General features: G+C 54.6%; 2 protein-coding genes across 2 annotated transcripts in view; both read right to left on the minus strand.

The window, feature by feature from the left end:
* SETD1A (SET domain containing 1A, histone lysine methyltransferase) overlaps window positions 1–6,346 on the minus strand; it is a gene marked incomplete at its 3' end in the record, with an annotated part of 18,546 nt that extends 12,200 nt beyond the window's left edge. Inside the window, 8 exon segments of the mRNA XM_055082200.1 lie at window positions 2–74; window positions 224–1,073; window positions 1,358–1,587; window positions 1,820–1,941; window positions 3,280–3,550; window positions 5,313–5,408; window positions 5,622–5,786; window positions 6,113–6,346. Coding sequence (XP_054938175.1) covers window positions 2–74; window positions 224–1,073; window positions 1,358–1,587; window positions 1,820–1,941; window positions 3,280–3,550; window positions 5,313–5,408; window positions 5,622–5,771 — 1,792 coding nt within the window.
* A 2,419-nt stretch (window positions 6,347–8,765) lies between these two features.
* On the minus strand, window positions 8,766–13,654 carry ORAI3 (ORAI calcium release-activated calcium modulator 3). The gene is made up of 2 exons (XM_007107410.4): window positions 13,143–13,654; window positions 8,766–10,235 (listed from the first exon to the last, which is right to left on the minus strand). Exons 1-2 carry the CDS (start codon window positions 13,401–13,403, stop codon window positions 9,576–9,578), a joined length of 921 nt encoding a protein of 306 aa, XP_007107472.1. The 5' UTR covers window positions 13,404–13,654; the 3' UTR covers window positions 8,766–9,575.
* Between the last annotated feature and the right edge of the window lie 632 nt (window positions 13,655–14,286).

Below are 14,286 nucleotides of genomic sequence, written 5' to 3' on the forward strand. Positions count from 1 at the left end.
GGGGCCGGAGGGGGTGAGCCACCCCTGTCATCGTCGGAGATTTCCATGTCCTCTCCAGAAGAGCATGGAGAAGCCTGTAGGGGTGCAGAGGACGGTCACAGAAAGCTACTGCCTGTTCCTTGGGCTTTTCCTCAAATTTCTGTTCTCTTGCCTAGTTCCCTTCCTTCCCCCAACCCTGCCTCCTGGATCCCAGGGACTTCCCCGGGCTGACCCCCAACCTCACCTGGTTCTGTCCGTTGGCTTTGGGTGACTCCCGGGTAGCTCCTGGTTCCCCACTCCCTGTAGGTGCCACATCCTCAAAATTCGCCGGGGCTGGAGGGGGCGTGCAGGGCCCATGACCTGACCCAGAAGGAACCTCGCTCCCTGTGTCCCTAGCCCCAGGGCCCGTGGTGCTGTTCTCTTCCTCTTCCTCGGTGTCAGAAGCCAGGAAAGAAAACTTGGAACGCTGCTCCTTCAACAACATCTCAATGCGGGAATCCAGGCTGCTGTGCTGAGCAAAGGGCACACTCTCATTGGTGGTCTCTGGGGCCGGAGAGCCGGAACGGGCAGGTGAGGCTGGGCGGGGGGAGGTCCGAGCTTCTTCCCTCTCAGGGCTGGGCCCCCCACCACCCCCGCCTCCACCAGGTTCTGGAGGCTCTGGGGGCGGCGCTTCTGAGGCAGGAGGTCGGTAGTCCTGGTCAGCAGGCCGGTTGGGCTCAGGGGGCAAGTAGGAGGTGTAGGAAGGTGGGAAGCGCTCAGCTGTATTTTCGGCAAAAGGTGCCCCAGGGGGCTCCTCCCGAGTTGCCCGGCGGGGTGGGTAGGAAGCATGGCGTTGGTAGCGATTCCAGCTTTCATAATATGCTGGGTAGTTTGAGTCAGAACCGCGAAAATGAGAGGATGAGGAAGAAGAGGACGATGAAGAGGACGAGGCCAACGAGGAGGAAGAGGAGGAGGATGCGGCGGTGGCTGCAGTGGTGGCGGAGACGGCTGCAGAGGTGGTCGTAGGGGCTGAAGACGCAGAGAAATGGCGGCGGGAGAAGGAATCTTGGTAGCTGTTCTCTGACCGTCGGGGCTTGAAGGAGGCTGAAGTGGTGCTGGAGAAAGCATGCAGAGGGGTTAGCTGGGTTCAGCTCCGCATGCCCCAACCCCGCTGCTCTGCTGTCAGTACCCCAAACCCCTCTATGCTGCCCCCAAAGGAAGATCTACACGCTACTGGGTTCCTAGCTAGAGTGTAAATTCCCCGAGGACAGGGATCTGTTGGCTGGATCCAGAGAAACTAAGACAAATTACTCCCAACCCCCTCTTAGAGACTCTAGGTTTCTTCTTCCCAGTGGCAGCTCCCGGAATCTGGGGGTCCCAGAGGGTGTTTCCGCTGTACCTGCTGGAATAGGCAGAATCCTGAGAGTAGGGGGTGCTGCCCCGAGACGTGTAGGGGGTTCCTTGGGAGGACTGTGGGGTGAACTGGCCGAAGGAAGATGGGGTGTCTTGTCGGCTGCTGGAGAAGCTCGTGTCCTGGGAGCAGGGGGTGCCGTTGCCAGGAGTGCCCACCACAGCAGTGCCTGCTGGGAAGGCAGCCGTGTCGGAGGAGGAGCGGCGGCGGGATTCAGTCTGGAGGGAGAGAGCAGAGCAGGGAGAAAGGAAAAGAGATCAAGCACCATTTGACAATGTGCCCTTCACCAAACCAAGAACCCCAATTCCCTGCTTTTTGAAAAAAGCTAGGCTTCTTTTCCTTGGTTCTTCCTATACTTAACAATGAAGTCCAGAACCTCCCAAAGGCTGCTTCTGGCATCTAAGCACCGGGCCCACGTGGCTAGGGCTAAAGCAACCACAAGCTTCTCACCGTCTCAGTGGCTGCACCAGAGCCTTGGAACTTCTCACTCAGGGCCTTGCCCCCAGTGGGCACCGTCTGAGGGGTGTAGGAGCCATTGACTATCAGTTCATAGTACTTCATTCGTTGTTGTCCTGGAGAGAGGAAAATGGGAACCAACAGAGTCAGATGGCGGAAACAACTCCTTTCTGATTTCGTGTCCCCACACTTCTTTCTCGGCCCTCAAGTTTCCTAAGATTTCTTAGAGTCTTGGGTTTGAGGCTTTCAGTTCTTCTACCTCATCTTTAGCTAATAACTACTACAGACAACGTATTGGGTGACGTTTCACAGTTTACAAAAATACTTCTAACATACATTACTATGTTGGATGATCACCAGGAGAGAAAAGCATCCGTACCCCTATTTTATTTTATAGGCTTAAAGAAAACTAATCTGCACAAAGTGGTAAAACTAGCATTCAAACCCAGTCGCCTGATGCTACATCCCACCATCCTCTTCATTCTATAAACTAAAGTTGCAAAACAGCAGCCTGAAGGCTAAACGCAGCCCACCGTTGTGTTTTATTTGCCCTACACAATCACTTAAACTATTGGCAAGGGCAAGGGAGGAATGCAACATTTAAAACCCGGAAGATTTCACACAAGAACATAGATTTCTGGCTTTAAGAAAAACTATCTATGTTAGTCCTCGTTCCCACTTACAAACTGGTTAATGCCAACTAACAGCTGCCTCCTTCCGATGCCACTAGACAGTATGCCACAGTCCCCACCCCTCCCTACTGCTCCTTAGCACAGAAGCCCAGACTGCTTCACTCACCTATACAGGTCCCTAATTCTCAATCCAAAATTCCAAAACCTAGTGTTTTTAGAATTTGGTGTCAAAACCTGACATCAGGCTATTTACTATAGTTCTTATTCATCCTACCTAGTGTGGCTCTTCATACGTTTTCTTGCAAATACAGTCATACACTAGACTAAAGGGTGCTGCCCCAACCCTGCCAAAGACAATACACAAAAAACCGTATCTGGGGACTTCTTTGGTGGTCCAGTGGTTAAGACTCCACGCTCCCAGTGCAGGGGGCCCAGGTTCGATCCGTGGTCAGGGAACTAGATCCCGCATGCTGCAACTAAGAGCCCGCCATGCCGCAACTAAAGATCCCGCATGCTGCAAGGAAGATCCCACGTGCTGTAACTAAGACCCGGCAGCAGCCAAAATAAATAAATAAATAGATAGATAAATAAATAGGTAGACAAATAAATAAATAAATAAATAAACGTTAAAAGAACAAAACAAAACAAAACCCGCATCTGTACCATAAACTCTCTGTAAAATTCTGATGTCACAAACACACCTGGCCCAAAAGTTTCAGATGAGAAATCATGAACCTGATCACCTGCCTGGCCCCAATAGGCATTTGCGTGTACCATCTCTGCCAGAGCCCAACCGTGGGCAGCAGGCGACGGAGAACTCACCTTTGATGTCGAGCTGGGCATGGATGATGTTGCCCATGACGGAGGTAAGGTGGAGGTTTTTGACTGTTTCCTTGGCTCCCCGAGTGCTGGTGAAGAGCACACGGGCTAGGCCCAGGTGCTTGCGAGTACGGGGGTGAAGAAGGATCTCTACCTCTTCCACCTCGCCATACTTTCGGCACATGTCCTTCAGGAAGGTCTCCCGCACGTTGTCATTCAGTCTTGCGAAAGTCACTTCTTTCAGTGGGATCTGTCCGATGTAGAATTCATCCAGCTGTGGAAACGACAGTAGTCAAGTCCAGGGTCTCAATACTGACCACTGCTCCTTTGCCCTTTGGGAAATTTTAGCGAGATCCATGAGGCCAAAAGAGATAAAACTGGGAAACTACGAGGCAAGGGAACGGGGAAGGGGGTCCCAAAAAGGGAGACATCAGTCTTGACCCCTCTCTTCCCCGAATTCTTCTCACCACAGAATAATGACAAGAACCAGGAAAAGAAACACACAAACTGAAAACTAAACCTCCATGGAAAGAACTAGTTATATGGAAATAATTCACCAGTTCAGCTCTTACTAAGTCATTACCAAGGACTGGGCACTAGGAATACAAAGATGTGAAAAAAAGAGATTCCTATTCAGAAGAGGAGACAAGATAGACACAACCGCAACATGACAAAACAAGTGTCAGCAAAGGTGGAGACAGGGTGTTTGGGAGCCCAGAGAAGGAAACCTTTGTTCAGAGTGGAGGCAGGAAAGAATTCATAAAGATGGTGTCATTCAAACTGGGCTTTTCGGATAAACTGGAGTTCACCAAAAATTACAGGACCTGTAGGGCAGAGAGCTATAAAATAACATGACATTGTCTAGAACCGCAAAGTGCGTGGTAGGACGGAACACAGGCATGCAGTATCGAGGCAGGAGATGAGCCTTGGCCAGATGAATAATCATACACACCAATGCACAAAAAACGTGGACTTGGCAGCAAAAGTAAAATAAAAGAACAGTAAACCAGACAGATGACAGCAATGAAATGGAGAGGAGAACGGAGGTGAGGAAGCCAGGGGAAATGAATAGGAGTCTGTATTAAAGGAGTGGCAACAGAAACAGAAAAATTAAGGTAAAAAGAGATGTGTTTAGGAAAAAGGAGTCAGCACGACCTGGTGACACATTAAGAACAGAAGAATCATAGGATGACTCCCAGGTTTCTCGCTTGTGCAGCTGAGTAGATAGTGTTACCATTCATCAATAAAAGGAAAACAGAAAGAAGAGCAGGACTAAGGGGGTGAAAATAATTGTTTTACATCTCTCGAGCTTGAGGTTTCTGTGGGGCCTCCAGATGGAGCTGTCCCTCCACCGAGCGTGTAAGTCTGGGGTTCAAGAGACTGATCTTGGCTCGGATCAGAGGTTTGGAAGTCAGCAACATTTCAGTAATAGTCAAAGTTGTGGGTGGGAAAGAGGTGGTCCAGGACAAGTGTACAAAGTGAAAAAAGAGGGATGAAAGAATCCCACAAGTGACTTATTTAAAAAGGAAGAACAATAAAGAATTAGCGAAGGAGACTAAAAACCACCAGTTTCCTAGGACCAGTGCTCCAAGGCCTAATGAGTCTCCTGCCTGGACAGGGACATGGGAATCCTCTGAGGAAATGAGATGGAGGAGGGGCGAGGAACAGAGGACTCCAGGGGTGGCGTCCCTGGTGCTGTCACTCCCCTTAACTGAGAAACTGGGGCGACACACAGGGCACTGTTTTGCTATGTGATGTCTAGAAGTACACAGTGATAGGTGCAGCAGCTAGACCTGTCTTCATCCTTCAAAAAGTTAACACCCCTGCTTGAGACACCTCACCTATATCTTTCTAGAAAATAAACACACCTCCTGTCCAGAACAACTCAGTCTCACAGCCTCAGAGATTATTAGATCTGGCTGTGATCCTTTCATTGGAAAACCCCCTTTTATTACACTACACTAAGACTGGACTACCAGGATGGATTCTCCACACCCTCCAAGGGCCACCACACCAGGGGACTAGCAGACACGTACCTTAAACTTAGGGACTGGGAGGGAAAAGTCTCTGTTTTTGGACCTGACGTGGCAACGGGGGTCTTGGAGGTCTTCCACTGGTATATACTTTGAGTCCTAGGAAGAAAAGCAGAAACAGAAAGACAGCTCAAGGTGAAATCAGTGTTGAGCTCTATAGCCCATTTGGAGACCCATATGCAAAAGAGCGGGGTGCTGGCTGCCCACTTTAAAGAAGGCAGGCTATGGGTATGGGAGTTATAGGTGCTGAACAGAGGTAACAGAACGGGGCTTGAGTTCCCTAGATAGTAAGGAAAAGCCTGGGGCACTCACGTTGACACTGAAGTGGATTCCATCGTATCGGTACACCTTTTGAGAAGGCCTGCGCAGGGCAGGGTCCAAGGCAGGATCCACGATGAGCTTGTAGTTCCTCCACTGGAAGCTCGGGGCCTTCTGCCCATCTCCCCCACCTTCCTGATCCATCTTTGCTCATTTACACTGTCAGGAAAGAGGAATACGCAAGGGGGCTCAGGACTTAGGCCTGCCTCCCTTGCTGCCCCTCACCGACTAGCCCCGACTCCAGGTACCCTCATCACCCCAGTTTCCACACCTCACCATGACCCGAGGCTCCCCCAGATTTTCTCCCAAGTACCTTCTTTCACCACAACACCCCATTCTCTCTCCACCTCCCAACTCTCTCAAGGCCCCAAGCCCATCTCGCGCCCCCTTACCTTCCCGCTCTCCCTAGCGCGCGCCCCACTTGGCCTCGGCACAAGACCCCTCCCCCGCCCCCTGGCAGGCCCCGCCCCCTCCCGCCTCCTCACCGGCCAGCGGCCCAGGCCAAGCCCGGCTCCGGCTCCCACACACCGGCGCCCGTCCCCGCGCCCCGATCCTCTGGCCAAGAGGTGGCACCTCTTCGGGGCGTTGGAAACACCGCGAGACCGAGCCCGAGACCCGGCTTCGGCCCCGAATCTGGGCGGGGGGTGGGGGGAACGCGCGCCGCTGCCCTCTCCTCCCGCCCCGGCGCGTTCTGCCCCCCCGCCTCCGCGCACGCGCGGAACGGCTCCACTCACCCGCTCGTGGCGAGCGGCTCCCCCTCCCCCCACCCCGCGCGGCACCTCAGCGGCGCGAGGCGGTGGCGGCGGCGGCGACAGCGCGAGACCCGGCCCCGCAGCGGTGGCGGTGGCGGCGCCCCCCCACCACCACCTCCCCGGCGCGCGCACCAAACACCACCGCCACCTGCGCGAGGCCCAGCGGGCACAGCTTCTACATTCGCACTTTCGCCACGGGCGCCGCCGGGAGACCCACGGGGCCGAGGATAGCGGCTTCGCCTCGGCCGGCGCGCTGTAAGGCTCAAGAGTTGCGGCCCAGGGAGCCTGGAGATTGGCCGCATCCCCCGGAGAGTGGGCTTCACCACGGCTATCCAGCTGCTCTGGCCTGGGGTCCTTGACGAATCGGCGGCGACGAAAGCAGCGACTAATCCCTGAGGATAAGGGGGCGGGGCGGAGGGGAGGAGGCCAGCCAGAGCTGGGGAGATTTGAGTGGCGCGTTGAACAGGCGCAGATTCGTCAGGCGGGCGGGGCGAATCAGTAGACAGGATGCGCGCTCCTTTGCTCCTCTAACCTGCCGCTTTCTCACGCGGCCAAAGGTCTGAGAGACTGCAGATTCGCCACAAGTCCTGGCCTCAGCTGTTGCCTCCCTTTAACCGCCTTGGTGGAGTCAAGAAAATAATGCCGGGTTAGCCAAGCCCTGTTGGCAGAGTGGGCCACTTTTCCTGGATCTTCCTTACTAGCACAACTCAGAGGACTGCTCAGTTCTGACCTGGGAGAAATGGCTACGGAGTCCGATGAGGATTTTCAGCCGAGTATAGAGAGGCCCGAATAATTCTGAGGAGGAGCCGGCCTAGCGAATCTGCGAATTCCTTCGTGGGCGGGGCCAAGGCGCCGCGCGCAGAGGGCGTGGTCAGCGTGTGGAGCCGGGCGTCGCGGGGGCGCTTCCTGTAGGACCCTCCGAAACCGGGGTGGGCCGGGAGCGGCGCCTGGGAGGTGGAAAAATACTACCAACAACGGTGACTCAGGCTGTTTGGCGCCGCACGTAACGCAGGGAGCGTTTTCCTCCCGTTATCCTCCTTGGGCCTCTAGCTGTTTAAGATGCCCATTTGACAGATGGGGATACTGAGGCCTTCAGAAGGTGCCGCATTTTGCCCGTACTGGCCCGCCATTAGTGATTAAATCTTAGTCTGTCTCAAAGTTACGCAGTAAGGCCGGTGGGCCCTAAAGGACCTTGAACCGACCGGTCCTGTAAGAAACGATAAACTAGGTCGTACTTGAACTTGGGTGGGTTGGTCGATTCCCCGGGCGTCATGGTCCCAGTGCCCGCCGTTTCAGCTGTGCAACCCTCTGCCCCCCGCCCCCCGCCCCCCGCCCCCCTTCGCTTACGCAGTCCCGCCGCTCGAGGGCAGCACCAGCCCGGGCTTAAACCTCGGACCCTGGGGCTGAGGTCGCCCTGATTCTGGGCACCGTTTTTCTTAGGCTTGTTTGCAGGCATCTAGGTCTCAGGGTAATGGCACTCCCAGGCACTGCCTGTGGTGAGGATGCCCTAGGTTCCAGACTTCTCTTAGTACTGTCAGCCCCCTAGATGTATGACCTTGGGCGAGTCATTAACCACCTCTTAAAGCTTCAGATTCTTTCTCTGAATATGGATGTTAAATACTGTCATGTGGAACTATTGTAGGCATTAAAACAGTGTGGGAAAGGCCCTTGAGGCCTGGTTCATGCAAATTCACAATTTTAAGGAACAGAGAAAGAGAGATTTGTCCAAAGTCTCACACCAAAAGAATCAATCCTTCTGGGAGAGGATTAGGACCCTTTACAAATTTGAGGAAAATGAGGCTGAAAAAATAAATTTATAATGGAAACATGGGTGATGAGATCAGATTCCTTTCTCTTGTCCCAGTTGAAAGGTATTTGTTCCTTTTCTCAAATCAAACCATTCCCCATGTGATGGTAAAAGCAGTCTAAGTTTTCACTGACTAGCTGGGTGGCTTTGGGCAAGATCTCAGCCTTCTTAGGCTGAAGCTTCCTTATCTCTGAAACGGTAATGATAAAGACTTGCCTCTTGAGGTGATTTTTAAATAAGTTAAGTAAGCTAAATAAGATTACCTATGAGAAACCCCTAGTATGTAGTAGTCACTCAAGAAAGAAACTTACACTGAAAGAAACATACTAAATCCTCAATGGACGAGGTAGAGACCCTGGGCTCAGTAACAAAGAGTGCAAAAGCCTTTAGCCTTAGAATAACTCAGTCTCCACATTCAGAAGCTACTGGCCCCTGTCAGCACCACAAGGGGGTCATACCTGGAGCCTCCTCTCTTCCACCCCTGCCCTGCCCCCAGGGACACTTGCCTCCACTGGATTCTTAAGAACAAGTCAGCTGTTCCCGACAAGGCCTCCCCTTCACCCCATTCACAGCCACAGGGACATGTGTGAAACACAATTTATTATACAAAACTAGGTGCATCAAAAATTCAGTGTCAGAATAGCTCTGTATTCCAAGGGCTATGGACTGGACCTCACCCCAACCCTTGCTAGGGATCAGGCTGGGCACACCGACCCCAGCCCTGAACCAGGAGAGTAGGAACCAGATACAGAAGCATAAGTGTGGGTCTAGGGCAGTGGGGCAGGCATTTGAACTTCCTCCAAATAGGGTGGCTCCTCCTTGGAAAGGCTGGACATGTGCCTGGGGTAGAAACACCCAAATCCCTCTACCCAAACACCAAAGCAAGAGGGTGGAACCCATCAAAATCTGAGGATGAGGAAGAAAACAAAAGCCAACCATAAAATAGATTCTACAAAAGTATAGCAAGGATTGGCTGCCTTCTGGAGCAGCTGGGTGGGTGTGTAAGCTTCTGACCTCCACATTCTATATGGGGGCAAGTGGCTAAGAGTCAGCACCAAAGGTCTGACAGGGTCTCCCTGCCTCCCCTCTACCAACCGCATGAGCCTTGGACTGAGGACCTTCCGCTTCCTCCCTTGCTCTTCCCAGCCCGGGTGTAGAGTAGAATTTCCAAAACCCATGGGACAGACTGACAGGGAGAATCCCTGGGAATGTTGGAGCTGCCCACGGCCCAGCCCAGAGGACCCTGAGGGCAGGCAGGAATCTGTTCTCTACCTGAGAGTGGCCACAGGAAGTGGCTCCTGGCAGGGCGGGGGGATGGGGTCCGTAGACCTGGGGCCTCTGGCTGACCCCTGAGGGAGGCGGTGCTCGCAGCTGTGGCTAACACCGGCCTCACACAGCCTGCAGCTCCCCCTGCAGGCGACTCAGCTCCTCTAGCTCTTGCTTGTGGCGGTCGGTCTTGTGAGCCACCAAGGAGCGGTAGAAATGCAGGGCGAAGGCCATGAACACAAGCCCAACAGGTACCATGATTGCCGTGGAGGCCATGGCTGCTTGCCAGCCTGGTCCATGGGCCCCACCACTGCCACATGCTTGCCGAGGTGGGCAGGCCTCAGGTGGCTCAGCCTGTGACGGGGCTACAGAATCAGAGGATGGCTTGGAAGCTGGACTAAGGGAGGTGGCCACTGGTGGCAGAGTCTCAGGCACCTGGGAGGCAGGTACCACAGAGCCTGGTGTGCCCAAGGGGGCCCCGATGGGCACAAACTTGACCCAGCCAACCAGGACAACTTCAGCGAGGAAGAGGAAGGTGCCCAAGGCAGTGGAGAAGCCCCAGGCCAGCTCCACGTAGCGGTGGAGTCGCTGGTGTGGAGACTGGTGGACAGAGTTGAGGTTGTGGATGTTGCTAACGGCTTCAATGTGAGGCAGCAGACAGGTGGAGACCATGAGTGCAAAGAGGTGCACAGCCACCAGCACGGTGGTGCAGGCACTGAAGGCCACCAGCAGGCCCGGCGGGTATTCGTGGTTGTTCTCCAGCTGTACCTCTACCATGGCCACCTGTGGGGACAAGAAGGGATGGGTTGAGTACCCATAACCTCAACAGTAGAGGGGTTTTCTGCCTCTTGGTGTACATCACTGATGTATCCCTGAGACCTAGAACAGTGCTTGGCAGAGAGAAGGCACCCAGTCTTTGTTGAGTGAATGAATGGGCAGCCTTGGCAAGGCTCTGTCCTGTTCCAGACCTCAGTTTCCCCACCTGGCTATCTAGAGGGCTGGATGGCATGTTTCTGACAATCTTATCTTGTTATAACATAGGGGTTAAAAAGCACAGATTCTGGAGTGGGGCGGCCTGGGTTCATTTTCAGCTCCACAAGCTGTGCAACCTTGAGCAAGTGGTTTGGTTCTCTCTGTGCCTCAATCTCCTCATCTGGAAAATAGGGATTGATTACAGCACCTACCTGTCTTATACGGTTGTTTTGAAAATTTAATGAGATAATATATATCAAGTGATAAGAATAGTGTGAGGTACACAGTATGCCCAGGTAAGTGTTTGCTGTTATTATTAGAGTTAACGCTGAAGTCCAAGGCCAGAGTTTGCATATTGGCGTGCCACAAACCCAGGCCAGCTTGCAAACATGTTTTGCTTGGCTCAGACAGTGTGTTTTTTAAAGAATTACGTTGCCAACTTCTAAGACTCAAGAGATTTCATGTAAATACTCCTATTTCCAGATCCTCTTGGAAACTTGGAAGGTCTGGTTACACCAGGCCCACATTCCTCCATGGCACCGATCAGCTAGGGTTGAGTCATGGCTGCTCCCTTTGGATGGGTGAGGAATGTCTCTTGATAGCCACAGTCCCCTCCCAGCCAACTTGGCATCCATATTGCCAAAGGCCTTTGCAAACATTTGAGTTGATGATCCTGTTCTAGGCTTGTATAAATTTGGACTCTAGAACTGGACTGCCTAAATTCAATCCTGCCACTTACTTGCTGTGGAACCCTGGGCAGGTGTCTTAACATCTCTGATCCTCAGTTTTCTCATCTGTAAAATGGTCACAGTAGTGGTACCTACTTCACAGGATAATAGAAGGATGATACACATAAAAGCCTTAAGCATAGTGCCTGGTACTTAGTGATGGTTCAACCACAATTTATATAATGTTATTCTAACCCAGGCCAACTGAATTCCAGAATTGGGATCTTTCCCCATGCCTAGTTCTTGCAAGATCCATTAGGTTGCTCTGGGGCTGGGGGAAGGAGGAAAGTGCAGAGCCGGGAGGGTGGTGGTAGGAAGGCAAGGCTGAGTATTTTGGGAAATTGGGCCATGGCGGGTGTTAGCAGGTGTTTTCCACAGACAGAGATCTGGGCCAGGCCTGGTCCTGGTTTCTCCCACAGCCTGACTCAGCCTTGACCTCCCCTGGCAGGACTGGGGCCAGTCTGGCCCCCAGAACCTATTCATCTGGCCTCTTGATCCTGCAGAGAAGGTCCTGGCCCTTAAGCTGTCACCCCAGCAACGTCCAAGTCCAGCAGCTGGCCGGATTGTCCCCTTGGGAACAGGCTGGACCATGGGGGGGCATGGGGGTGGGGCAACTCCCTCAGCTAGATCCACGGGGCTGCTCCCTTTCCTCTGCGGTCTGTACAGGTGAAGGGGAGCCAGCGCCCTGTCCTGAGATGACCCCACATCAGGACGAGTGAGCTGACCTGCAGATCCTGGACCCCCACGTAGAAAACCATAGACCTAGGATGACCCTTAGGGGTAGAAACTTTCCCTCTCATCATTCTGATACAGAGGTTGTGGCACAGAGAGGAGCAGAGACTAACGCAAATCACCTAGTGCTATGACCCCTTTTTATCCTCATGTTGATATCCCCCTCATGTTCCTATGAGGATCCCCCTCCAGCCCATTTTCTCCTTCTTCCTGTCATGATGGTGGGAAACCCTGGACTAACAGTCTAGCGACCCTGGGTCCTAGTTCATCCTATATCCTTCAGCTGCTGAGTGCTCTTGGCAGGCAAAGCCACTGCCCCATTCTGGGCCTTGGTTTCCGTTAACAGGTAGTCTGAGGCATTCTGATGTGTGTCTTGCTCTGACATGCTTGGATCTAGGCTTTGATGACAAGAATCAGCTCACCTTGGAGCAGCTACTTGGCAGGCTACAGAGGGTGCACCTGCCATGATCTCACAATTTCCCACTGGCCTGCGAGGAGGCGGAGGCCTGTCCAGGGTTGCATAGCTGGCCACAAGCAGGAAAGAGCCAGGACTGTGTCTGCTAACTGCTCCTCACCCTGGGACCTCCCTCGGTCCCACTTCCTGTGAGGCCTCTGCCCAGGGACCATCAGCGGATATCACCTGCACTTGGAGTTTATCATCTCCAGAATCATATATCAGCTTCCTAAGCAGCTTTTTTCGCTAGGGGCTCCCTCACAGGCATCCTCTCTTCTCAGAGCTTTCCTGGGCTACACTAAGCACCCTCCGTGCCTGCTGGGGCCTGGCCGCCCTCCTTCTTTTGGGTGTGACCACTCCATCCAGTTTGTTCTCTCAACCACCCCACCTCCCAGCCCCCACCCAGCTCTGATTTGCTGCTGAACCTCCGGTGGGGATCTAGTAACCACTAATGCTGGACCATGCTCCTTTTGGAGCACTTCGCTCTATCCTTGCATATGTATCCCCCTTGGTGATCTGTCTACCCCCATGACATGATGTGTCCCCTGTGACACCTTTAGGGCTTGCTTATCCTCCCCACAGCCCAGTTTATGCTAGGGACCTGTTTATACACCCCCACACCCCCATAAAAAGGGACTTGCGGAGTCCCTTGGGACCTTGTTTGCTACCCCTCTTGTACCTCTTAAAAACCGGTCTTTCCCTTTCCTCTACCCTGTCTCCCTTGGGCACCCGTTCACTTTGCCCCCAGCCCGGTGCCCCCCATGTGCTTCACCCCCACCCTGTGCGCCCCTTCCCTTCCCTCACCATGGCGAAGCCCGAGAGCAGGGCAGACGTGCGGCTGGAAGCTTTCAGCTTGGCCCGGCTGAGGTAGAGGCGGCGCCAGCTTAGCGCCCGCAGCGAGTGCTGACTGGCCCCCATCAAGTCCAAGTAGCCGCGGTGCACGAACTCCCGGTAGGTGGCCGAGCCCGCGGGGCTCTCGGCCTCCGGGTTCAGCGGGGCCTGTTCGCCCGGGTCCCCCTCGCCGCCCTTCATCCTGGGGCCGCAGCACCAGGCGGGCCAGTCCATCAAGGCGGGGCCGAGTCGCCTCGGGCACCCCAGCAGGGCCGGCCCAGGCCGGGGGAAGGCCCCATCCCCCGGCGGGACGAGCGGGGATGCGGACGGCGAGCGCCCAGGAAGACGTGGCCCGGGCGGAGCAGGAAGAGCGGGCGTCTGCGGGGAGCCCTAGGGGCTGAAGCAGGACTGCCGAGGCCGAAACAGGAACTGGGGCGGAGGCGGAGCCGGGGCGGCCACATGATGGGGTGGAGCCGGGGGGACCGTCCGCAGAGATCCCAAGGGACCCCGAGACCCCAGTCCACTTAGAATATCCTCTAGGTGCCTGAGCCCCGCTGAGATGAACGCCCAGCCCCGGCCAGTGACTGGGAGTTCCGGGCTCTGGACCACTGCAGGTACACCTGGACACCTCCAACGTCCAGACTCCAAAGCCCTGCCTAAACAGTGAACTCCGGGAAAGTGAGCTCATCTAACTGTAGGGACCGCAGGAGACCCTGCATCCTCAATTTCCGGAAGCCCAGTAGAACCTAGGTCCCCCAGATCCATCCAAACAGCCCCCTCCTCCCAGGGCCTCAAAGAACACCCGGGTCATCCCCGCCCTAGCCCCACATCCCCAACGCCGCAGACACACACACGAACTCGGCGGCCCCGGCTGGAAGATTTTGACTTTTATAGCAAACCATATTGTACAGACCCGGGGCCCAGGGGCCCAGCCCGGCTGGGTCCCCCACTTGCCCCCCGCCGGGCTGCCTCCTCCCCCTCCCCCAAGCGGCCCCATCCTCAAGCCTTTTGCGATTCCCAGGACCCCCTCCCCTCCGGCCTTTGGTCCGCCCAGTCCCTCCCCCCACCCCCCCCCCCCCCCGTCACCTCAGGTGTGTGGTTAGATTTCCCCCCTCCC

This window comes from Physeter macrocephalus, unplaced genomic scaffold, assembly GCF_002837175.3.
Source record: "Physeter macrocephalus isolate SW-GA unplaced genomic scaffold, ASM283717v5 random_37, whole genome shotgun sequence".
NCBI lineage: Eukaryota > Metazoa > Chordata > Mammalia > Artiodactyla > Physeteridae > Physeter > Physeter macrocephalus.

Excerpts from the sequence above, each read along its gene's own strand:
- ORAI3 (XM_007107410.4), bottom strand. The coding sequence starts at position 13,403 with ATGGACTGGCCCGCCTGGTGCTGCGGCCCCAGGATGAAGGGCGGCGAG. Across the intron at positions 10,236-13,142 it reads TGCTCTCGGGCTTCGCCATG|GTGGCCATGGTAGAGGTACA; the intron begins GTGAGGGAAGGG and ends TTGTCCCCACAG.